General features: G+C 44.7%; 3 protein-coding genes across 3 annotated transcripts; 1 reads left to right on the top strand and 2 right to left on the bottom strand.

The window, feature by feature from the left end:
• Positions 1-2,543: 2,543 nt before the first annotated feature.
• Positions 2,544-9,827, bottom strand: LOC131289755 (fatty acid CoA ligase Acsl3). Its single transcript, XM_058319063.1, has 9 exons — positions 9,748-9,827; positions 6,570-6,705; positions 4,734-5,379; positions 4,324-4,658; positions 4,092-4,231; positions 3,852-4,024; positions 3,512-3,775; positions 3,156-3,431; positions 2,544-3,062 (listed from the first exon to the last, which is right to left on the bottom strand). Exons 1-9 carry the CDS (start codon positions 9,768-9,770, stop codon positions 2,908-2,910), a joined length of 2,148 nt encoding a protein of 715 aa, XP_058175046.1. The 5' UTR covers positions 9,771-9,827; the 3' UTR covers positions 2,544-2,907.
• A 14,072-nt stretch (positions 9,828-23,899) lies between these two features.
• LOC131289885 (queuine tRNA-ribosyltransferase catalytic subunit) lies at positions 23,900-25,338 on the top strand. The gene has a single exon (XM_058319224.1). It carries the CDS (start codon positions 23,947-23,949, stop codon positions 25,249-25,251), a length of 1,305 nt encoding a protein of 434 aa, XP_058175207.1. The 5' UTR covers positions 23,900-23,946; the 3' UTR covers positions 25,252-25,338.
• LOC131289886 (coiled-coil domain-containing protein 25) lies at positions 25,327-26,185 on the bottom strand. The gene is made up of 2 exons (XM_058319226.1): positions 26,043-26,185; positions 25,327-25,983 (listed from the first exon to the last, which is right to left on the bottom strand). Exons 1-2 carry the CDS (start codon positions 26,113-26,115, stop codon positions 25,430-25,432), a joined length of 627 nt encoding a protein of 208 aa, XP_058175209.1. The 5' UTR covers positions 26,116-26,185; the 3' UTR covers positions 25,327-25,429.
• Between the last annotated feature and the right edge of the window lie 543 nt (positions 26,186-26,728).

The raw sequence follows: 26,728 nt of genomic DNA, 5'->3' as shown, positions 1-26,728 counted from the left end.
ATGTGAGGAACAAGCCCGGCACCGAATCAAATGGAAATCTGGCTGAAGCGTGAATTGTGACAACGACAAACCGTATTTGTTTGCAAAAGCACATATTCTTTTTTCCGATTTTTCTTTTGTTGCCGAATAGATATCGAGATGGGTATGCGATATAAAAAAAGTAGGTAATTAAGGTGTAAAATGTTTAAAATAATTTCCTCGCACAGTTCTTCGAAGTTGTGTTCCATGTGAACAGAAAAACTCAAAGTAACGCGCAGATAACGCTTAAACTTTTGTTCGTGGTTGTCCATATTCTGATTCGCAAGAAACACGTTGTGGATAACTAATGAATGCAAATAGTTTTAGTATTTATTAATGTTTTGTGTCTATGATTTGGGCCTGTTAGAGTTGTATTACTGTAAAAAATCAAGAAGAGTTTTCAAATATTGAAAAACGCTTCGTAACGCTCCGAGGCAGCAGTAACGGTTGATCAAAACTTAACGAACAATTGAACGAGACAATTCAAAAATTGTCCGTTAAGCGTATACATTCGAATTAACAGCGTTTTTCCACGCACAGTTTCGTAATTTTAACCGAATCCACAGGATTTGTAATCAGTTCTCAATAAATTTTTACATTTAAATATGTGACCAAACTGTAAAACGTAGACTTTGGATATTTCATAAACTTTATTGTTTCACCTTTCATTTCATGATACTATTATTTCTGCTGCGCGCTAATTCACATAGGCTTCTTTTTTACGCCTGGTACATAGCTAGATCCTGCCTAATGTCGGCCCTTACCTAATCAGACTCTCAGAAAACGCGCACAGCTACCCCTATATGGTCTTGCGTACTGATATCCCTACAGTCCCTATGGTATTGTTTTTCTTCCATCATCGGATGAGAATAGTGAAATTTCTATTTATTGTATGCGTATTTGCCACCATAAGTTAACCCTCTACCCAATCCCCGTTCCCGGCAAGTATTTTATCCGCTATAATGCACCATCTCTCTTCCGGGGTTTCGTTCGACGTGCTCAAACGCGATGTTAGAATAAACAATGAAATGAACGTTGAAAAAACAGATAAAGCATTATCGTAATTAACTAACGACTTTATATACAAAATTCTCCTGCCGAGCGTCATATAATTATATAGTTATATCGATTACTAAGCCCAACCCACTACCTCACCCTCTCTCGTCTCTATTTACAGATTGCCGATCGAATTCTAGCCTCGAGTCTAATTGAAGTCCTTCGTGTCCACCTTATAAAGCATTAGAGCATCCAATACACCAATGTGCGGGCGTACTTGTACCGCTTCCTTAACGGTAAGATAAGTTGCCCTATATTTCGTTTATACTAGCCTAACCAAGCAACAATAAACTCGCGCTGCCGGAACGCTGCTTGCTGAATTCTATTCCCGATTCCCTGGTGTGCTTTAAAAATGACGGGTGCGCGTAACGAAATTGAAAAAAAGAATCTGTGTATGCTTCTCGTGCACCGTGCATCGTTGCCTAATTCATTTACATGTTGTTTTCCTTCATCCGTTTTCCTATCGCACGCGGTGTTTTTAGTGTTTGGTTTTCATTAATTGTTTTATACCGCATGATTTCACCTGTGAGCTAAACTAACTTTATTATTATAACAATAATTTATTACTGGTACACTTTTTATTCGTTTTTATACATCTTTTTGTATCCTAATGATCGAACAAACAATCGGGGAAAGCACCTAACGCAGCTTTTCAAGACATCCGGATGGAAAGCATAGGAAGAAATGGAAATAGAGTCAAATGCAGATGCTAGGACAGAAACAAAAAGAAAAAGTGATGTACAGAAAAAGATAGGCGAAAGAGTCGGTAGGAAACAATTTCACTATTGTTTATTTGCTGCTAAACTTGTTTTTTTTTCTTATAGTTGATTAATTTTTTCTCATTACAGTTCCAAACGAAGCAGATTTCGCGAGGAACTGGGTTTAGGTTTGCTAATAGTCTATTTTCTACCCCCTACGTACAGTCTATACATGTCGACGCGTGTACAAACACTGCCGCATCCGTTCGATGCCCGCGAGATGGTAGTGGCAGGGAAATTTTGCCGCGTTCCCTTTTGCGCTCTGGTCAAGAGTTTGATTGTTTGCAACGTAGCTGTGAAATGAATTTCACTCCAACCGGCTACACACAACAAAACCAAGGAAAATCACACTCTTTCCTAACCATCTAGCAGTGCGAATGATCCTTTCAACAAGCAAGGATACCAAGTAGGTCAGAAGAAAGGTTGTCCTTCTTTCTTCCGATTTTGTTCACTATTTTCCTTCGGTATCAACAAAGGAACTGTCTACAAGGAAAAATAATTATAACTAGCCAAAAATTAGAAACGAAAAAAAAACGAAAAACAAAACACTCAACTCATTCCTCCCGACTAGTGTTCTAGGGCTTTACGAAAGGTAACACTTGCACACAAGAAACGTATGACCGTCGTCAACCACTAACCCGATGTTACACCGCGGTCCATCTAATGCACTTTCTCTTCCACTTCTAGTCCTCGGCAGATTTTGACCAAAAACTTCCAGCGCCAATCATCTTTCGGTACACACACACACACACACCCGTTCTGGTGCCAATTTGGTGTTTGTGTTTTGACTCATGAGTTCAGCACATCGTACCCACTAGCCATTTGGATACCAAAGTGACCTGGGCGCTAAAAACACAGCAATCAATCTAAGGTACGCTCGTTTCAATGCACGTTTTCTTTCCCTTGTTGCTACTCGTCGTGCTGTTGTGGTGTCATTTGAACTCTTGGATGTACCTTATCTCATAAGTAGTGTTGCTGCAACGGGCTACTACGACGGCCGGATTGTTTTAACGGATGGGAAGAAATAGCTCTCATTGCTACACCGCGGGTTGCTGCGTGGTACTGCCTAAAGCATCTACGATGCGTACATTTTGTTGATCTCAGCCTGGTACCGCTCCTGGATGTCTTTGCGCTTCAGCTTGAAGGCGGCCGTCACCAGGCCCATATCGGGCGTCCAGATGTCCTTGCAAAGGTGTACGGCGGCGGGAATTTCGGTACGGTGCAGTTTGCCTATACACGACCCATGGAGAGGATTGATAAAAAAGGTTGCGGCATTAGCGGTTGTACAAAATCGAAAAGAAAGGTTGTAGTAATTAAACCTACATTTGCGCCCATGTTCAGCAAGCTCCTGTAGGACGGCCTTTTCTAGTTTCTTATTATCGCAAAGGGCTTCAAACTCGACGCCACGAATCTCCAAACGTTCGGCGATCTCCTCCAGATGCTTCGGGTTCGGCACAACCAGTGCCACCGTGAACTGCTTCGTCGAGTCACCGTAGACGCAGATATTTTCCACCACGGGACACGTTTTCAGTTCCGATTCGACCTTGCCGAGTGACACGTATTCGCCTGCCTGCAGTTTCACCAAGTCCTTCTTGCGATCTGCACACGAGAAAGGGCAAAAAGAGGAAACATTTTCACCAACGTCTTCCAACTAGCCGATGGCTATGCGTTTAACTAACCGATAATCTTGAGGGCACCATCGGGATGAATTTCACCGACGTCACCGGTGCGGAACCATCGCTGGCCGTCCTCCTCGAAGAAGTCCTCCTGCGTCTTGCCCGGAAGTTTGTAGTAACCCTTCGAAACGGTCGTGCCACCGATAACGATCTCACCCTGCGGGAACGGTTTGTTCGTGACGCGATAGTTACCCTCCTCCCAGTTGATCAGCCGGATGTCATTGCTGGACGACGGTGCGCCGACCCGACTGTACTCCATATCCCATTCTACGTGAGAAAAGAAGAAAGAAAATGATAAAATGAATCGAACTTTTAAGTAACCTCGACTTTAGCGACTACTTACTGTCCATTACTGCCGCTCCGGCCGTGGTTTCCGTCAGTCCGTAGCCCTGAATCACATCGACGCACAGGCAGAGCTTGATCTGCTCGTGAGTATCTGGCGCTAGCGGAGCTCCACCGGAAAGTACGCTACGGATACGGCCACCAAGCAGTTTGGCGATCTTCTTGAACAGGATTCTGCAAATAGGGGAAAAATTGCCCGTAAGTATCTTTCACCTTAACGGTTCCGAATAAACAAACTCACTTGTCCATCAGCGGAGTTTGGAAGCCACGAGCACACCATTTCGATTTGTAACCGTACGCGAACTTAAAGAATGCCTTCTTCATGGGTGCCTCTGCGTTCACCTTGTCGTTGATACCCTTGGAAATTCGGTCGAGGATGAGCTAAAGGGATTCCGGTTCAAGAGAGAAAGAAGTGTTAAAATCGTGGATTTGTACCACTGGTTAGTGGCGAACTGCTAGTCGTCAACACTTACCGGCACTGACGTCATGCAGGTTGGTTTGAGCACGGTCGCATCTCCCTTGCAGCCCTTCATGATCTTACTGCTTGAGTCAATCAGTGTGAGCGGTGTCGAGTAGCCGATCGGGACGCCGGTCAGCAGGCAGACACTCTCGGCCAGCAGCTCGAAGACGTGCGCCAGGGGCAGGAAACCGATAAGCACGTCGTCCGGGTAGATCTTAAAGATATCACAGAAGTTCTTCATCGTGCCGATGCAGTTGGCGTGCGACAGTAGGACACCCTTCGGCGTACCGGTCGAGCCGGAGGTGTACATAATGATGGCGGTATCGTCGGCCGTCGGAGAAGATCCAGCTACAACGTTCGAAAGCCAAAATTAATACCATCCTCGTTACCGTTGCTCCTGAGTTTGAGTAATGTAATACATACGGATTGTACTCTTGTTGCCCGATTCGATGACCTTGCTGAACGGAATGATCTCGACGCCCTCTTTGAAGCCGGTCGTCTCGGTCGGGTGCAGTTGGTCCTCCATGAAGATGATCTTTTTCACATTCGGCGTGACGTTTAGTATGGTTTTGAACTTCGGCAGCAGCTCGTGCGACGTGATCACGGTCGTCACCTCGGTCTCGTTGATTCCGTGCGCTACCCCGTCGTCGCCGAGCGTGGCGTAGATCGTTACCACCGGCATGTTCTGCTTGAAGCAACCATGGGCCGCAATCATCCATTCGGCGCGCGTTTCCGCAAATATCACGATGTTCTGCTTTGGCTGCTGGCCGAGCTCGCGCAGTCCGCGTCCGAAGCAGGCGGCCGCGTGCTCCGTTTCGATGAAGTTGCGCCACATGTACTCGCCCAGGCGGAACTTCTTGAACATCCGCCCGTTCGGCTGCATCTCGTCCTCCTCGCCCAGGATCTTCCGCGTACCGATGCACCGCTTGGTCGTGTGCACCTTCGTGACGAAGTTAAACATCCGCTCGAGCGTATCGATGTTGTTCTGCATCATCTTGACGTGCATTTCACCCGGCGTATCCACCGACCGGTATGTGATCGAGGTGGCATCCTGTTGAATGACCTTAGCCTGTGGGGAAAGGGAACAAAAATCGGGAAAATCAATCAGTGCACATGCGGATTAGCTAGCCAACGAATTTTCTATCACGCACAGAGTATGAGAAAGTCATCCTGCGCAAAATAGATAAGCGCCTTCCTCTCGGTTTGCCATTGGGGCAGGGGGGTAAGCTACGGAGCTAATCCGTACTTTGCACGGGACGTATTTAAACATTCCATCGCGTCCGATATCGTATTCTCGCGGGCACGTGCTAATAAATTGTTTATCGCAAGCGAGTCAGCTAAAAATTCATCCAACTGCTCACAGGGATTTTACGCAATTCTCCCTTCCCTTTGGTGTTTCTTCCTTTTGCAAAACAGCATATACAAATAACGTTGTGAATTGCGCTAGCAATCATTCACAAACCCAAGATTTATTATCATGATTTTCCAGGTGTAAACCCTTTGCCCTTTGCGAATCGCCAAAGGGAAAAATAACCGATGCATATTATTTATGCATGATTTCATGAAAGGGTCAGTTGGATTAACAAAAATTTAGAAAGCACCCACTGGTTTTCTAAATCGTGCCAGAGAAATTTGATAGTTGGGAATCAGTGGCATAAGCTCTTTCGAACTCTGGAGCATTCTGGTAAATAGGTTTAGTGGTAAATATATTTTTTACTACATTACTACCACACAGGAGAGCTAGCTGGAGATAAGCAACAATCAGGCACGAGTCAACAAATTTGCAGTAGAAATACGCACGGCACCGGGTTGTTTTTATGGAGGTGTGTGATAGCAACGTAGAGCTTTAGATAAATTTGATTGTGATAAGTTTCGGTATGTTGTAGCCCGTATGAAAAAAGGCAGTAAAAATAACCCTTAAGCGATGGAAAAGTAATCCACACCTCTTTCGTATATCAAAAATGTCAAAGATAATCTCCGGCAGTCACGGGAACTTTTGCTTGGAAGCGGGCATTTCTGTCTCCGGCTTTTCTTTGGTTATCAGCACTCAATTGTTCGTAATCCTTTAAATTGAAACAGTTGCCTAGCCGATTTCTATGTTGATCCAAGTAGTGACGCACTTGGGATACTTCGCTGATCGAACCACTAAGCCGTAAGTAGGCTGCGATACACGATCCTGAAGCTATGACGGGAGACCTACTACTATGGGTAAAAAGGATACCCACGCTTTCCCCGCACGCAGGAACCGAAATTGCTTACCTTCACTCGGCGTGCCAGCTGCCTCCGCTTCCACGGCCGCTGGATGACTAGGTAGATCGGCATCGTGATGATGTCGTACATCATCGTGATGATCTTGATCGCCCCGATGGCCGTCTGCACCCAGACGCTCTCCATGCTGCAATGATGAGACGTTGAGGGGGAAAATGTAACAAAAAAGAACCAATGAGAACCACAACAACCATCATTTGCACAAGAAAGTTAAACACGAAACTGGTGCAAAGAATAGATGAACGTGCGTGGATGAACACTACTGCAGGACGAAGAACAAGCCATTAAAGAACTAATATCAAAAGAAATTGTGTTAGTTGAAAATACTGAAAGACTATTTTGTTACAGAAATTAAAGGTTAAATAAGTTAAAACATGGTATCAAAAGTAGCATGCATATTTTCCCGATGATTGTGCAATTCCCGATCTTTTACCATTTTTCCTCTTCTCGATGCTAGTAGCAGGCTACTAGATGCTACTTGTATAGATTCTAACTATCAAACACTTTATCACGTTTTCTGAATAAACTTTAATTTTTAGTCGAAACCATATTTACGATAAGTTTAACAAATCTGTACGTTAATCATCGATACACATGGTCTAAGCTTCCTTTACGCTGATCAAACATCGTTCCAGTTCAAACACATATCGTAGCAAGCGAAACTGCTAGGATCTGGGTGGGATCTCGTCACCTAGGCAACTCTTACTTTTTATTATACTGGCTCATCCTTGCGCGCGCGTTGCTTTTTCACTTCAGCAATCACCGATGGCGTACGAGTCAATACTTGATCCAGAACTTGAATCCACAGACCGTAGGAGTGTTGCACCGCAAGTGCACTTGTGCTAGCAAACGAAGAGCAAGTGAGGCCACAAAACCGAGCGGAAACCGGGCAACCGAAGCGGGAGGAGAGACGCTGCCGAAAAACCACCGCACCGTAGCGTGTAGAACCACGAACTGATCGGTGCACCGGTCCGGTCATAAACATAAAAAGCCAAACCGAGCCCAAGAAGGTAAGGGAAAAACGGAAAGAAACGCAAAATCCAGTTTATCCCTCGCGATATGCAAGATACACCGATAGGACACAGTGACGGGAAAGGAGCATGGTGGCAAGGGTTACTTGCGTTACCATGCTGTGTGTCTCCCGGGAAACTTATCGTTCCCAAATGTTATCTATCCCTTCCCCTGTTCCTTTCGCCACATTGCACATTATCCAGCAAGTCCCCTCTAATCGGTGCACACGGTACAGATAATGGTTAACCTTGCACTAAACCACGCGGGAAGTTGGTGGGGGGATACCCAATAGATACACGATAAGCTCTAGGGACGGGAGCAAGAAGAGGAGGATTGCGAAAATGTGTTTGGACATTCAGCAACTTTTCTGTAGTGACATCAAACGGTATCCCCGGGGAGCTCCCTCGATGTATGGGAAATGTGGGAACATGTTAACGGATCTTCTCCAATGGTCTGGAACGGATTAGGATAACCCTCAGTTCTCTGCGCAGGCACCGGCCGTCCTGTGTTGCAGATGACGGGATTGTACTAAGATTTTTCGTGATCGCGGCACATTTGTGATAAGATAAAGCCGACAAGCGTGCGCGATTGTTCGGTTACCTTGCGTCACTCAAAAATTCGATTGATGTGTGGCTTTCGATTGTTGTTTTTTTATTTCGCAAATCCTTTAACGACGGCCTTTCCACCACCACCAGCGCCAACCCGTTACGTAATCAATTTTTGCTAACAATCCTACGTTATCGCTTATCGTTCCCCTAAAGCTACACCGGTTGCTTGGATAAGATCGAGCGGGTGCGATTTACCCGGGGGTTGGCAATTTAAGAATGGAGTGTCATAAAACAAAGCTACCCCCTGCGACAAACGCGATGGACATGCGCTACTGTAACCGGATTTGTTAAAATCGCAATTTATATCGCCTGACGTGATTTACGGGTCCCGATTCAATTCGTTACAGCCGGCGCAGGCATAAAAAAAATCGAGTATCATTGACTGATAACGTAACATTTATCGTCTCAGTGAGACCCTAGGCAACCGAGTGGTATATATTTGGGTTGCATTTCACCGTCAGTTGATGTTACCGAGAGGAGCTCTTGGTTTCCACCTCTTGCTTCTCCGAGACTTCTGAGAGGTTTTCCAACGTTCACATGCCGATAACAATCACGTGGTTCACTGCACGGGGTCTATTAAGGGGTTGGACTCTGACCCACCGGAGGCCTAAATATCAACGACGGGATCGGTTTGTGCTGTCGTCGGCTTCATAATGTGACCTCTGTCCGTGCCTGGTGCATTTCCTGTCGCGCGCCATCTCATATCACTTCACGCGTGTTGAACCCAGGCCCTTATCGACGGGATTTAAGCGACACGAAGATTATGTAGCCAACGTGCCGGTAGCTAGAAGAAACAAAATCAAATTGTATAGGAAAAACCGAACAGATAAACGTTCGAAGAATCCCTTCGAGAAAGTTAACCTTTGGAACTTCTTTCCGCTTTTTGATGTTTCTTCGTCGATGAATCAAACATAACGACGAACGTGATAAGATAAAATAACTTACACCACCCAGATAAAAAGCTCGTGAACACGTGCACTTGTTGATGGTTAGACACTAAACGCGGTTTGGTGTGGTTGATTCCTAACAACGCTCAGAAGTCTACAGTGTTCTTGTTTATTGCTCTAAGTTAATGGTAAAAGATAGTAGTGATTTAAAGCAAATGAGGGATACTTATGGCTAAAAAAGTTACTTAGTAGATGGTAAAAGATAGCAGTGATTTAAGGCTACTTGAAGTAGAAAAACTAAAGCAACGTGCGAATGAAGGACACTAATAGCTAAAAAAAAGTTACAACGGAAAAAACATTATTAGAAAACTGTGTGTTCTTACAGCTTTCTCATTTTGTCATGCAAGTTAGTGCTAAACGTAGGCGAAAGAGATTGTAGGAACAGAAAAAAGAGGATTTGATCGTTATTCACTCTTGACTGAAGGGCGGTTCGCTCGCTCAGTCCAGCGTTAGGTAGTAGATTAGCGGAGCCTTACTCAGTTAGTTCGTTAGGAGTTTTAATCGTATTGTACATAATTTTAAAGTAGAACCAAAAACAAACAAGAAGAAAAATTGCAAACCAAAAATAAGCCAAATCTATTAACCAACGTTGGCCACACTTACTTGCTGTCCTCCTCGATGAACATTTTGGAGTAAGGAGAAATATCGATGCCGTCCCACCCAACACAACGTTACCGCGGTTGTGCGAACTACTTAAGGGTGCACTCCACTTAAATTTTTAAAACCCCTCAAGCGGGTATCTTTTTGTTTAACTCCTTATCACTCAACACTACCCGTTATGGTCTTGGACGATACACGACTGTGGAGGTGAACAACAAACTAACATACAAATATAAACTATTCCTCCCGAAATTCGGTCGGGTGACTCCTCTTGGTGTGATGCACACTGAAATACAGCGACGTTAACTATTGTTTCTCCGTTTCACTAACTTTTAAGGACCCAGCACAAGGACAATGCACACACCCCTTACAAAAGGATGACGATGGGGTGATGATGATCAATGGACGATCGACACGGACTCTGTTGCCACTTCCTCGATAAAAGCAGCACGTGGGACGTACGTACACACAAGATGGTGGTCAGTGCGTGATGAACGGTGGCAAACAAATGATGGGCAAGCAACGCATAAGAACGATCGCCGACACTTTGCAGCCGCGCGTGTATCGCTGTTGTCTACCTTTATTACGTCCAGAGGGAAGACAGAGCACAAGAGGTTCGATACACTTCTGTCCAAAGGATGATGTTGTTGCGAACTAAAACGATATGGAGAAAACAAAAAAAAGGCATTAATATATTTCTAGATGACCATCTGCAACACTAGAGACACAGCAACATCCAACGTACGTAAATCAGTTAATCTAATTTTTTCGTAGAGTTCTCGCTTAGTTTTTAGGCAATGCTTGCAATTCAACCGCCAGCGTACGAATGACGCCAATCGGTGCGTAAAAAGTAATTAGTCCCTCGACATACGCTCCCCCTTCCACTAAAGGCCATAAAAATGCCCTGTATGTTTCGATTGAAGGGTTATTATGGTCATATGACATATAACGATCAAGCTCGTTGATCGTGCCCCGGAAGAGTGGAGCCTAATTATTTTCTTCCTACAGCTACTATGGAAAGGATATCAGGAAGCGTGTGGAAATACCCTTCCAGCACTAGGTTTTACGAAGGATTTTGTTTCCAAGCAAGTACTTCCTTATGCAGTACATGTTCAGAAACTTTGTTGTATCTACATTTTGTTACACCATGCCTCTAAACACACAGAATTTTTGCATGTTCAAAACATACTAAATGGAATCATTACTCAAATAATATTGGAGGGTTCTATTAGTTGCTTACAACCGTAAGAAACCCACACCTCATGCTGGCCACTTTGTATTCACATTGATACATGTGAGCACCGACACAGTACAAGCTTACCTTATCAAAAGGTACACTAAAATAAGCCGTTAGTTGAAGAGGTTGTTGGGCAAGAAATGTGGGTCAATTTTCAATTTCCTTCCGCATGGTATATCTCCCTCTCCCTAGAGATCTAGGGGATTATCTATTGTCCATGTTGGACAATCTTCCGAGACATTCAAAGTCCAATGCACAATTTTCCTCCCTTTCTTGCATGTCTCTCGAGTCCACTGGTGGGACTTTGTGGCCCGATTCCTACGTTCAGAATAAACATGATAGAATGAATGTTAGTGTAATCAGCACATAGGTTGTTGCCGCCATCATAATTCGATTGTTCTAGCAAAGTAGATGAACACAAATTGAGCTTTGCAGTTGAGGCGCGACCTGTTGCATGCTGCGTTCCTCGCAGGCACACTTAACGATAAGAGAAGTGCGATGATCTCAGGCCGGAATGAAAGACGTGAGCAAAGGCGACGGTCAGTCGAGGTGGCCGAGGTGAGATAAGCTGCAATTCACGCCGAGTCGCTACATCTTGTCAGATGTTGTTTCCTCATCTTCTAGGCACTCGCGCCTACTGGAAGTCCATCATTAGAACCGCCACAAACCCTTCCTCCCTTCATCTACCCCATCGAGGGGTTGCTGCCTGTGTGTGCTTGTGGTCGTCGTTTGTGGCGAGTAATTTGCCATAATGATCACTCGCACGCGCATCACGTGGCACAGGTACAAAGTGCACCAGGGGGGTTGTGTGAGATTACCAGAGTGGAGCTTGGTTGGTCCATACATACTACGATCGTACACACGTACCGTGCACATACACACCAACATCTGGGTGAGTGGGGGGTCGGGAGATAAACCTGGCCCGGTCACGTACGAACGTCCACTGCATGGCGCTGGAGTTCAAGCCCCACTTCCGACCGATGGTAAAAGTAAATGATGCGAAATGATCTCTCCAATTTTCCCCGACATTCGCTTGACGTATGAGCATAAGTAAATAAATCAAAGTAATAAAATTACTTATCTCTCTACTGGGGGAAGGGAAGTATAAAGTATGATCAGGTATTGTTTCGCACGCTTGTAGAACGACTAGAAGGTACCGACCGTTTTGTTTTAGTTTTAAAACCTAGAATCATTGTTACTCACAAATAAATAGCGTAAGATATCAATTCAGCCGCAAAGCACGTTTCAAAAAGATAATAACTTTGTTGTGACTCATCATGCGAGAAACCTTTTTTTGTTAGCCAATGTTAGCCAAGTGAGGTTCAAATGATTCACACCATTTTCGCAACTCTCAATGTCTTTGTGTACAGCCGTATTGATCAAACATATCAAACATCGCAAGAAGCTTATCCCTTATCCCTTGTTAAGCATTAACAACTCTATAAAATGTGTTCCTCTGTTCATTTACTAAGATAATAACCAATCAGAATCCATAACTGGGAAATAAAACAAGTGCGTTCCGCATCGTAATTATAAGAAAATAATTACACTCTCATGATAGCCGAACAAACCAATTGAAAAAAAAACACCCTTCCTATGTGCCTAGTTATTTAATAATGGTACTATATTATTAATGGGAATGGTACCCACTCACGTTACCACAAATCATACAGATAGTTCTGCGCCCACACCTCCATATAACACCCAACAGACAATAATTCATTACGATGGAAAGCGAAAGCTTTCAAAATGGTACAAGTAAGGTCGACGTAAAGAAATGAAGCTATCCTCATCCTTTGAATAATGCATCACAAGGACACGTGAGCGGAAACGGTCACACAAAAAAAGCTTAAAGAGTTGATGATCCACCTAGTAGGCTGGTAAGTTAGGAAAGAATGATGTAGGACCAGGTGGAAGTAATACCTATTATTATGGTTAACGAAACAAAGTCGATTGACGAACGGTATCGATTTTGAAGCTTATTTTCAACAAATCCTCGAGAAAACTTTACCATCAACATCCTACCTCATGCATGGAGAAAACATTATGAAGATTTAATTGATATATCTTTCCATTTCTGAATCATTCTTTTTCCTTCGGTTAAGTGGTTTGTTAACTTTCGTTATAGTAATCAATCATAATGCTGGGCTCAACCTTTCTACTCGCTGACTAAGGGTTTCTTACAAAGCGCTACATTTCTTCTTCAGGTACAAGCTGTCACCTTCAAGTGGCATTTTCATTGTCCCCTTCGATAGTGCTTCAAACATACAAACCACTTTACTCGCTCAACTTGTCACCACAAAGGAAAGCGCCAAGCAATTGCCTCATTCTGGTTCCGGTCAAGGTTCATTTGAACGACGATAACACGATCACTTCAGTGAAGGGAACGATCGACATCGGATTCGATTTAATCGATCGATCATACAAACACGATGGCGCCACCACGGGTCAAACCGTCTCGATGTTAGCAAGATCAAAGTTCAAACGATCGCAATTAGCGCACATTAGATAACGGAAGTGGGGGTAGAAAACCACCCACCAAACGAGGAAGGAAGTGTCTGAGGTCGTGTTCGGGGAGGATGAACTGTACGAGGTAAACAAGATTAGCACCAAGATTAGATCGTTCCCCTTTTGAGGAAAGCAACGCTTCCGGTACCGTGTCTCGAGTGGTGTCTCAGTCGACGATCGACGCCGAGTGTTTACCAACAAAACATCGAGAAGACGCTAATAAATGCAACACGAATGGAAGCAATTGATGCCGGGCATAACGAACCTTCTAATCTGTCATTGACACTCGAACCGATTCGCAATTTATGATCGAATAGTAAGTAGATAAGGTCATAACATTCGATTACCAGCCCGATCCCGCTTATCAGGGGTAAAGGGTGTACGGTCTATAATTAGTCTGATAGGCCCTTCAACGTTTCTGCATCTGTCTGGTACAATGTTATAACAATCTTCGTTTCATAACGATCGAATTCAACATATACTTTTGAAGCAAATTTACAAAAAAGCAAATGAACAATAAAATACATAAAAGAAACAAATGAGCACATACATTACGTCAACTGACGAATTCAACCTTTTTTTACCATAAATCCCCTTTGATTAAAGCCTTTCTCGCTGTTTGGACTTTCACAAACAACAAGCACAAATTGATTCCCCATTGAAATTGGCGATAGAAAACATTATCATTCCCACCGAAACCACGATCTCTACTCTGCGATTTTCTTCAACAACCAACAAGAAGACCCCAAGCAGTTTTGGGGTCAGCTCGTCAATCAACTAACGGATACCGGTTGAAACCGGAATGTTTGTACCACGCGCCTCACCGGAACCATCGTTTGATCCATCTTGAGCCCCTCTATGCTCCATGCCGCGTGGATCCTCTGGCATGGAGTCGTGATCAATCGGCATCTTCTCGCTGGCGCTGCTGGCGGTTAACGAGCGAACAAAGCCGTCCAGCAACACGCTCGATCATCAACGCCATGAGACCGAGGCCAGGAGCTGCAAACAATTGAACTTGAACTTGAGAGACTGTCACATCGATGGTTGTACCCGAGGCCACGACTGGATGCTGGAATGGCAATGATTTTTCGTTCCCTCAAACGACTTCAATTGACCCATCTTTCATTCGATCTCCCTCTCTTTCCTGAGGGTCTAAAGTCGCAAACACCTTGATTACTTCGCGGGGAAGCTAAAGTGATCGCAGTGCGCACGCTAAGTAAACTTTGCACTGGTCCACGGTAAAACTCCGCGCTACACTGAAGTCAGCTGATTGACCGTTGGACTTTGCCCCTTTGAGGTTAACGTGGGATGGGAATAGACAAGAACGCAGCGGACGCGAGAAGAAGCGCGTTCCACACGCACATTACGATCGAGATTTTGATGCAGAACGATGTTTTCAAGAACCGATAATGAAAAGACCAGATTGCGGATTGGTTCATGTCTGCTTGAACTAGGCTAGCTTGCGAATCGTACGGCAGTTTCAAACTGGTTTCGATTTGTGCAATATTTATGATGTAACAACACACGGTACACGGCACCAATTATCCCCTGATCGATCGATCATGCGAATCTTCTCGAACGAGTTATCAAGGAGATAGTCTAGAAGAAAAAATGGTTTGTTTTGAAGATGTATTCCCTATTGCCGTCCCATCGGAATGCTAGAGTATCGACCCTCGTGCCAGGTTGGAAAACGAAATTAGCATTCTAAAGGAATTGATCATATTGGAAATAGTTAGGTCCGGTAGCAAGCTTCCTCTTGACTATTTCAACACGTGTTCATATTGAACAAAATACAAAATTAAATAATCATTCTTTTTTTATTTTCAAACAAATCCTATCTTTTCGATCAATCACACATGATCATATTATTCGCATGAAGTTTTAAAACCATCCAATTAGAAGCAAATAGTAAACGATACCTCTCTCTTATCAGCTGAACGTTAGCAAAATGTTGTTTGTTGACGCAACAGCGTTCTCTTCTTAGGATTGGCGGTAAACCAGGTCAACCAAACTCTCCATAAGCCCTATCGCGTAAGCGATATTTAATTGTCAGTAATTACGCAAATGGCCGTACACAGGCTTCACTTAATCTTGCCATCTCATTCTGTGTGCATGCAATCTTCTGCAGAGTGTATGTTTTACGAGTCCTTCCGAAGTCTAACGGACATTCGCCAAACTTTCTACTGAAAGGACTGAAATAACTTCCAGTTGAAGTTTATACCGAGCAATATAAAAAAAAACTATGGCATATGTTTATAGCTGCAATAAAAGGAAATTAAAATCTTTGCCCAAGTGCCAAAGAAGAAAACACAGCTTTAATTAAAAGTGAAAATGGATGAAGATTGCCTTTCCATTTTCATCTTGCTTTCTCGGCCCCGGTTCGAGGTGAAAATCCTTCCTACTGATTACGAGATCGCAGACTAACGATCGCCTAATGGGTCCGCGACAACACTAGCGCGTCAACGGCCGTCGTCGCCTTCGCCTTCGTCTTCGTTGATTCGGCGCGCAAGTTACTCCCGGTCCGTTGGACAGAAGCATGCGCCCGGCGAGGTCATTCGTCTCGTAAGTGGATGCGGTGTTACGCCGTTACATGACGACATATATGCTTTGCTACTCCCAAGTAAAAACGTTGTGACACGCACACACGAAGGCGGTTAAAGGCGCAGCAGGAGGAAAAAAACAGTGCGATGAAAATGGGACTAAAAAAGAAAACCAGCATTAAACGTACGTCTGTGCAAGTTTGCACCGCGAGAGGACAAAAAAAACCGGTTGTACCTGGTGGGAAGATTCGGAACGGGCGAAGGGTAATGTGTTTGCGTACGTGCCAACCGATCTTTGGACTCATCGTACGACCCACGGCGATCGCGAGGTGGTGCTGCACGCCGGACCGAACGACGGTTGAGTGACGAATCCGCCGCTGCCATCCGGTTTGCCATCAATCAGCACTGTAACTTCCTTATTTGAATCCAGCATAAAAAAAGGAAACTCAAAAAACAGCAGAAAAGACGGGTCACTCGATAAACGCAATTTTGTACACAGTTTCGTTGCGAATGCTGGGGATATGCGTTGCTGTTGCTGCGAACAACACTATACTTGAAATCGTTTGGGACTAAAGTGCATCGGCCAACCGATCATAAAACTCATTTTTCCTCCCACGTGCTCTATCTCTCGAGAAATAGAACGATTTTCGTACGCGTTATGCGTTACGCAACGACACTTTGTGGCCATACTAAACGCTGAACGAAACCGTTGCCTCTTATCGAAATCATAAGTTTATTTTAAATGTAATCCATATCATACAAAGATTTTAAACATTATCAAACAACCTTTGTAAACTGTTTGCTCGAATAGTTGTATCGATAAACCAAACTGTTCGTAGATTGATCAGATCCTTCCACGTGTTTTCACTGCTTCAGTCATTCAAGTATTTCCTCCTCGACCAAGAGCGCAGACGAGTTTTTCGTTGCATTCGTTAATTTAATTTTAGAAACCCAACATACCTCTCCCCGGTCTCACATGGTACGGCACGGAACAATCCATCCCGAGTGAAACATTGAATCTATCCGTAACTTTCATGCTTTAGTTGTTTGTAGGATAAAAATAAGTTGATTTGTGGCTGTTAAAACCTTGTTAAATTGCAGGGTTTTATGAAAAAAGTCTTTAAAAGACTACTATTATGGCTATTTTTATACACTTTCAGAAAAAGATGGACAAAGTTGTTAAACATTTTTTCATCACAACAAACAAGTCAATTGTTTTTAAAAACTTTGAAAATGCCCGTCATTTCAACATTATGCCGACAAGTAGGAAACTGTTTTAACAACTTGTCGCGTTCATCCAATGTTCAAAATAAAATGTTTAACAATTCTTTTAAACTTTTCTGTTATAGTCACGACTCGTGTTTTTTTTACTAGAAAACCTATAAGCAATAAAACACTCGATTGTTTTCTTGAGATTATTAGTAATAATAATTTACTTTTACGACATATTCACGTTTTAACATTTATTGCATATGTTAATGGTTGCGTCCTCGCCATAGAGGCATTAAAAGATCAGACAGATCAGTTCAAAAAGAGTTTTAAACACTTCCTATAACAACAAGTCAATCGTTGTTTACGCTAGAAAACCCATGATTCCAAAGGAATTTTAACGATGTAAAGTTAAGGGACATTATCCGCAGAAAATGTTCACAGCTAGAACACGAAGTCTTTACAAAGAACATGCATAAGTTGACAATTACAAGCTGTATGCCACAAGCAACAATTATGAACGATTGCACTAAACAGGTTCTAACCATGTCGAATAGCTTATCCACAACTGCATAAGGTTGTGTCTTATGCGTTGGGTATCTATCTTTGGGCAAAGAATGTAAAAGATGCCATAATAAACCTCATCAAGCAAAACAAAACTGGTTAACATACGATCGCAACCCCACCGGACGCAAAGGTCATAAAAATTAGCACTTTAAATGGCCACTTGAAGAGGAGGTAGTTTGTGTTTGCTCAAAAGAGCAGCTCAAGAAGAAAATAATCTGGAAGGTTCGACGTACCATATCACAATCGCAAACAACTTCTCGCGAGTCAACAACTCGTTTATCACATCTAGCACGGGCAATATAGATGGTGCCCCAGTGTTGCAGTGTCCTACTCTGTGACCACGTTTCATCCCCGGTCCGAAGGCATCTGTGCTCTAGAGGAAACTATCGGTACTTTTTGGTTGTACAGTGAAACCGGCGTTAAATCAACCAACAAAAATAATTATCTTCCGGTACATCTGTTCAAATCATTCCTACGATTACTCTAGCACGATCATTACTGATACTATCTTTTTGCTTCTTGAGCTCCAAGGCGAGCCCCCGCAGAAAGAAAAGAGCATCAAAGAGTATTGCACCGAAGCAGAAGCAAACAAACAGTTCTTTCTTCCTCCAACCGATCATGAACGCGAGACAACAACTGCAAGAACCAACTCAAGCATTTCCATCTGAGGAACGTGATCGTTCTTCGCTTTGTTCCCATGGCAGACTGCATTTCGCGTGCATCGAACGGGTGGAAAAAAAATCCCACTCCCCGGGAGGCCATCGTCTTGCTTTGGCGAAAAATTTACGCATAAAGAGCACAGAGTTGGCGAAGAACAACACACATAAATGTGCAATTATAAATCAATGTTCCGTTTCACGGACCCGGCTGCACACTGTGTATATGGGGGCCCAGTACCATAACCTCTCCCACTGTTCTTTAGATTGCGGTTGGACTGGAAAAATTGCAGAGTGCACACGAAGGAAAAACGGGTTTGGGAGCATAAACAACAAAAAAGCCAAAACAGGTTTCAATACCAGGGGATGGGTCGGTCATGCTGGGGGGCTCTTCCGGTGGAGTTTACGAAGGTGGTTCAGTAGCCCCCGTATCAGGTGAAGATGCTGGTGTTATCTTCTTCGATCGAAGGGAGCGAACCATGACCAAATTAAGAGTAGTGTAAACCTTCACCGGGTTTGGAGTACGTCCCTGGGTTTGAAAAAGAGGCTGCCCTTGAATAAGTGCAAGAAAACAAAGCAGGCTATGGAGATAAAAATAAACAATTAAGCAGGACTTCGCGAAAACAAAACCAAGGTTGCGTGTTGTGGTAAGAAATCGATTGGAATCGCGTTGAATGTCGTCGGTAAGAAAATAACCGGCCAACACCGGGAGCGGAAGAAACGTTTGCTAAAAGCCACAACGTAACGCGAGTAACGTACGGAGTGGAGGGCCATTTACCACCCCAATCCCCGTCGTCCAAATCGAAGATTGTGGAATGTTCCATAAGGAGGACACACGCCAACCAAAGCGTAACACGGCGGATGGTGGAAGAAAAGGTAAAATACCGCTAATACTTAATTCAATCGTCGATGAAAACAACACGCAAACCAAGACGGTCGGTGCTGGGGGTTGTATTGTTTTTCCCGGGTGTATTCGTGGCCTACCTGGTGGCTCCGGTTGATGGCTGACGCGAGCGAAGCATAATCTGGCCTTTGTATTTTGCCACTCCGCAACAGTGGCTAACATGTTTCGCGAATGGCAGGGAGGTTAAACTGCATTCAAATAGTTTATTCCCTTAAAAGCTTCTTAAGGCTACAGAATGCGGCATAACACAACTGCATAGTAGAATTTCTCTTTATGCAAATTGCTCGCTGCCTTCACTATGAAACAGGGAGCCAAGCATAAGTGGATTAAAATACCGGTACAGTATCGAACAGGAGCGTGCGTTGGGAGCTCAAAAACACAAGTATTCCTCACAATGCAAATCGATGGGAAACCACCGGTGAACCTTTCGCAAAGGGCCTTATGGGGTTTCTTTTCAATCGATAATTTTTATGTCACTCGGACGTATCGTGTGAACTTTAAAATTACCGCCGTGCTTTTGTCAGAAAGGAACATTGAGCAGACACATGGAGCGTATACTGCTATCCTAGTCCCATGCGGATCAGTTTGTCTTTTTTTGAGTTTGTCCACGGTCTATTGCGCAATAATGAGGTTATTAGGAATCCTTTTTGGGTGTAGGTTGCCTGCGAATTATGCTTTTTGCCTTTTTTTCGCATTCACGTCCACGTTTTCTGAGATGTTTTCAATAATATATTGAACGTTCACTGGAAAGTTTCTTTGTCATCGGATAACCGTTCCTAAGATAAGGCACGAGTAGGCCATGCTTTTTTTAAGAAAAAAAAGACCGGTGAAAGAAGGGACCAAAAGTCCCTAGGAACGAAAAGAAACCCCATCCAAGCCGGCTAGTGAAATGTTAAAAAAAAAAAAAAAAACAATTTAGCCCAACCGGATGGCAAGCAAAAGGGAAGGGTAACGAGGGCCCAGTCGAACACGGTGATGCGAAAAATGAGGTCGAACCGCTTCCTCTCTCGCACACAGCCAAACGAAAACTCCACCCGGCATCGTACCCTCCCCCTTCTACCACTCCAAGGGCGCTAGTGACCTCCTTCGGTATGCGCCGTTTGCATGGGGTGTGTGGGCATTTCCATAGTCGGTGCATCAATCCGTATGTTGTTCGATGTGATGGGAAAAGGTATGTTTATGTTCGTTGGGGACACCAATACCAATGTAAGCAAGTGTCCTCCACCTACGCAATTCTGCTGGCGGATGTAGCATAAGAAAGGTGCTCGGCTATTTCCTCCATTTTTCCCACCTGGCGCGGGTGGCTTCGCTTCCAGTGCCTGTATGCGTGGCTGAGTAAATGCGAATTGTTGTGGGCTACGGGAAAAAATTCAAACATAAATAATCAACCATAGAGAAATAGGAAAATATCTATTGCAAACAGTAAGAAATCGTATTCGCTTAACCCATACACAAATACATCCAACACAGCACGCGGTGGTGTTTCCACGGCACGCTCGGTCCTGCGCCGTACGGCATTCGGCATCGTACGATCCGCTGACCATATTCGCGCGCGCGGACTACGGACCGGCAAAGGCGGCCAGTATGATTGCGTCGTGGTTACCGGTTATCCCGACTGATGGTGGTGGTTGCTGTTGAGCGGTACGCACACCGGGCAGCAAGAGTTTATCGAGGCCAACGTCGGATGATGGTTTTGCTGCTGCTGCTGTTGTCGCTTCGTGAGGATTACAACAACATGTTGCGGTAACTTTCCTTTGCAGAAAGAGAATGTCTGCCGACCGGGTCCGACAGTCGACCTACAAAAGCTGCAGCGAATTTGCAATTGCATAGCTGCACTCTTTTGTCGCAGCAGTCGATAATCAATGACGGTTTGCGGTGGGGTATAGAGTTGCACAAATCGAAACAACGTACCACGAGGGGGGATTTCCCCAGAACCGCCTCCTTTGTTGAGGATTTACTTGTTCACAGAAATGATTCAACCGAGCTGATGACGGACCTGTTTTGTTCTCGTTCTAATCGCACATCTTGAGGGCGAAGGAAATGACGTCGGCATCGGACCACTTTTTAGTGAACATGCGACCCATGACGGTGCTTCGAAGTAGCGAACTGCAGCATAGATTAAAACGAATTGAAATCTTAAATCCCCATACGATATACGGTACACTACACCGACCATCTCCACACGGCTCATCTATCCACCCCTCCGGGGACCACAGACTGCGTGCGTTTGTGCAAGCAAGGATCATGTAACACATTTTTGGGATGCTTTACCCAAACGCAGGCGTAGGTATTTCCGAACCATACGAGGGAGATGATCGCTGCTTACGCACACGGGTTTTATTGTGGGGTTATTCAGCGGGATCGATCGAGGTGATCGAAAATGGAAAAAGAACAACATTTACCCTTCGGTGCGAGTCTATTTTTACTCAAAACCGACCCGAGCCGGCTCAATAAAGAGCATTTTTAATCCATTTGTTAGCTGCTGCAATGGTTGCAAACATTTTTTCCTATTTCCCGGTACCTTTGATTATGACGGTGTTTTCTCTGATGACGTTTCGATATGCCAACACCTAGAATCGTTGGCCAAAGATTGTTCCGTTCACCACCGGGAACACCTTTTCGCGCTCCGTCTCTTTCTCGCCCTATCCGCGCTTCGATGAAACGTCAAAACTGAGGCGAGGTCGCAAACGACCGTCTTCTTTCACCAAAAATGTGATGTGAATTTCGCCGCTGCTGTTGGTGCCTCGCGGTTCCGTTCGATTGAAAATCCGGCCACACGGGCAGGTGGTACTTCTTGCGAACGTGGATGATGGTGGTAACGATGTAGGATGAAAGCACTTTCCCTCCGCTAGCACACAAGAAATGTTCACACCGCGCGTACACTGCACCGGTTTCGCTAAAACTCTTCTCACTGCCTGTTACTGCCAAACCTTTTGGAGGATGCAACGCGTTTTTTAACCTCCTTCGGGTAGCATATCTCCGTTTGCTTACTTTTCGCAAGGAATTTGATTCCACTCCACTTTGGGCGAATACGTCGCAGAGCACGGAAACGGAACGCTGGTTTCACGGAGCAGAAAGCCTCATCATCAGTAAAGCGGTGAAAGGTACGGTACCAATTTTGCACAATTTTCTTATTTTCGTTAGCACACAAACAAACCACGCGTACACGTAGTCCACCTTTGAGACTTTGGTAAGGATGAATAATGAATTGGCGAATAAGTACCGTTCTATTTCTGTTTTCCACGAACCACTTAAGAAGACCTTTATCTTAACTAGCGTACACAGAACGTAATCCGTTATCAGATGATGCGTGTTTCATTTGCCAGCATTTCCACGTTGACGACGGTCTAGCAAGCGACTGACAGCAAACTGCTTAAAGTCTGCAGTCGGATGCTTGCAGCAGCAAAATACGAGAGGAAAAAGGTGTACTCTCTGAGAATACGAGAACGAGAGTGAGAGAAAGAGATCTCATCTTGTTTTCGCAGCACTGCATCATTTTGTTTATTGACTCATGTTTAGGTAAAATAATCATTTGTCACATCGTTTGGGTGTAGAAAGTCATTTTCAGCCATCGAAGTACACAGTATTCAATCAGATTCTTCATTTGTAATGCAATTTCATTGATGAATTACATTTTTTATCCCAATCCCGAGCGTACACGTTTGCGAGAAGCGATTTCAAAAGGCACACGTGTCCTCGCTCGTTTTTGCCGTTCTCTTTCTCTCCGACAAAGAAACAAACTCCCCTTCTCTCTCGCGCTCCCCTTTTCCCATTACTCTCCTTCCAACGTATGCTCGCGGTTCAAAACAACCAACCAATACGAGGGCACGAAAATAGTGGCGTGATTGCTTGCGTCACCTTTTGCTCTCTTCTGCGTATCAGAGCGGCGCGCGAGAAAAAAGCGGCGTGGCACGCGTGATTGTTTACGTTTTGCTGGCGTGCCCGTGACTCACGAAAACGCCACGCCGCAAACGGAAATCCGTCGTTTCAATCAACCGAACCATAACAGCGAACGATTGTGTGTAGCACTTTGGAATGATTGAATCATCCGATGGAAAGTACCCCTGATGATGAATTCCGCGTCTAGATAACGTGCGAGCTGCAGAACCGTTGAGGTGGCGCATCGGATCGATTTGATTGCAGTTGACAGATGCCCCGCGGTGTGACAGCTGGCATTTCAAACCCGTTTTTGGTGCCGAGTTCGAGTTTGCTAAACCATTTGTATTTTAATTTAAAATTATGCTTTGAAAATCAATCAATCAATACCCTTCTTCTATTTTTTATAGTACTTTTTACGCAAGACATCTTCAAACCATTATTTCCTGGGGAATGGAGGACATGTTCATTCGATTCTGATATGTCGTATAATTTTGTTTAAGGTTTTCAAAATATTCTCGTTCAATAATTCAATTGAAATACACGTTGATACTTTGCGCAACGGTTTCACTGACAACATAACAAAATATTTTTGAAACGCAACTGACAATGCCGGTTCTGTCAAATGTTTGCGCAATACAGAAAAAAACCACAAATGCTACGCAGCTGGCACGAATAAAATTGCCGGGCGTTCTGCATCGCTGGATGTTTACGTCGCAAGTAAAAACCGCAGCTGCATCTGGTTTGCACGTGTCAGCGCGCCTACTTTATTCTAGTAAAATGGCATCGACAATGGCAGCGCAAGTAGCTACGCCGGTAAATAGTGAAGAAGCAAAGAAAGGTCCGCCGTTGCAGTACCGCGTGTCAGCGAAGTGCAGTGTTACAAAGGCACGAGTCGGTGTAATGACTGTGCGGCACGCGGATGTTGACACGCCGGTGTTTATGCCCGTCGGAACACAGGGAACCCTGAAGGGAATCCTACCGGATCAGCTACTCGAGCTCGACTGCCGGATAATGCTGAGCAATACCTACCACCTAGGTATGCGGCCCGGTACGGCGGTTCTGGAAAAGGCGGGCGGTTTGCATCGTTTCATGGGCTGGCCCCGGGCACTGCTGACCGATTCCGGTGGCTTCCAGATGGTGTCCCTTTTGCAGCTGGCCGAGATTACCGAGCAGGGCGTAAAGTTCGAAAGTCCGTACGATGGTAGCGAGTGCATGCTGACACCGGAGCGCAGTATGGAGATACAGAATGCCATCGGTGCCGATATCATGATGCAACTAGACGATGTTGTCAAGACAACCACAACGGGGCCACGCGTCGAGGAAGCAATGCATCGGACGATCCGCTGGCTGGATCGAAGTATTGCTGCGCATGGACGAAACGATGACCAGAGCATTTTCCCGATCGTCCAGGGAGGTTTGCAGCCGGATTTGCGGCGGGTTTGTTCCGCCGAGCTGACTAAACGTGATACGCGTGGATTTGCTGTCGGAGGACTGAGTGGAGGCGAAAGTAAGGACGAGTTCTGGCGAACGGTTCATCTGTGCACCGATTTGCTGCCGGAGGATAAACCACGCTACCTTATGGGGGTCGGCTTTGCGTCCGATCTTGTCGTGTGCGTTGCGCTAGGAGTGGACATGTTCGATTGTGTGTTCCCAACGCGGACGGCCCGTTTCGGATGTGCCTTAACACGGGCGGGGCAAATCAATCTTAAGCAACGTATTTTTGCGCACGACAGCCGACCGATCGAGGAAGACTGTGACTGTTCCACGTGCCGTACGTACACCCGAGCGTACCTGCACCATATTGTGACCGTGGAACCGGTCGCTTGTAGCATCGTGAGCGTGCATAACGTGGCATTCCAGCTGAAATTAATGAAGGACATGCGAGACGCCATTCAGGAGGATCGATTCCCGGAGTTTGTAAAGTCGTACATGGCCATTAGATTCCCCGACAATACAGTTCCTCAGTGGATTCGAGAGGCCCTCGCTGCCGTCAACGTCAGCCTTTAAGAACAAAAATGGTCATAATTTATTACTTAACCACTACCAAAACATTCAATGAATAAACCAGTCTTGTACTTATGTGATAAAGTCAACCACTGATCGCAGTACCGTTTTTCTTAACCAAACAATCAATAATTTATTAGTTGGACCGCTCCCGCGTGTCCCTTTCTTGCCGCGTTCCAACCTACATAAACTCGTCCGACTCATTCCCGGCGTCGTAGTTGGTGTTCATATTTTCTGGTTTCATCAGCGAATTGTAACTCCGCAGTTCCGCCTCCTCCTGGCGCCGCTTCTGTTCCTCCTTCTCCCGCTCTCTTATCTCATGTGCGGCCCGCTTCTTATCGGCGCGCTCGAGCGCATCTCGCTTTTCGCGTTCGGCGCGGAAATCGACAGACTCCTCGCGTTTGGTTTTATTGAGCCGGTTCATAATCTCGTTACTACGTTTCTCGACCCGAAACTTGCGTACCTCCTTGTCTCGATGGAACGAAACCTGACCAACCTCCATGGCGGGTGTTTTCTTCAGATTTTCCCACATTGTGTACACAATGTCCACGTTGTTCATCTTGTTGCCGTTGATGCTGTTGGCCTTCACGAGCTGGCAGGCATCCTCCAGCACGGTCGAAGGGATGTCGTCGAGCGTTTGACCTGGTCCAAGCCGTAGATACACGTGCGCCGAGGACACTTTGTCCACGTGAAACCACACATCTTCCGGCCAGCCCCATTTTATAAGATCTTCGTCTAACGATCGAAGAAGGAAGAGTGAGTTTCAGGCAAAACAAATGTGACAACAAACTTACTTTCGTATTTGTCCAATCCCATGAACAACGTCACCGGTGGTTGAACGACATTGCTAGTGAAGTAAAATACCATCGTGAGTCTTGAGTTTTTGCCGTTTTTACATTCCGCAATCGAAAAGAAAAGTGTTTTTCGTAGGTCTCACTGCACACAACCGGTATTTGACAATCTGACAGAAACAAATCGCTAAAGTTGATGATCTGACGTACACCAAGGTACTTGAAGGCAAGGTTCAGTCATATTCGATTGTTGTTACAAATCGATTGTCAAACCCTTCTTGTGTACAAGAATTTGTTTCAAAGTTTTTTCTCGCTCAACCATATTCGAATTAGCCGTTTCTTTTTGAGGAAATAAAATAACGCATGAAACAGTCGTTCTTGGACGCATCAGGGCTAAAAAGAATGTAACAAATATAGTGAACCATAACTAAAACACTCAACTCATCAATTCATCTTATATTTTCAAACTATTTTTGACTTATTTCAAACAATTCATTTCACTACATCCTGTTTTTTCCCATCTTTTCTACCGTTCCACAGATTCTGCGTTTGGTCTTTCCAGCTTAAACATTTAACGTTTTCCTTCATATGCTAAGCAAATCCACATTTATCGCGTTATCCAACGTTTCCTAATAGTTTTCTACTGCTAAAGAAGAGATTCCGGCGAGAAGGAATACAATCAACTTTTC

Source organism: Anopheles ziemanni, chromosome 3 (assembly GCF_943734765.1).
Source record: "Anopheles ziemanni chromosome 3, idAnoZiCoDA_A2_x.2, whole genome shotgun sequence".
NCBI lineage: Eukaryota > Metazoa > Arthropoda > Insecta > Diptera > Culicidae > Anopheles > Anopheles ziemanni.
This window is presented reverse-complemented; position numbering and strand designations above follow the sequence as displayed.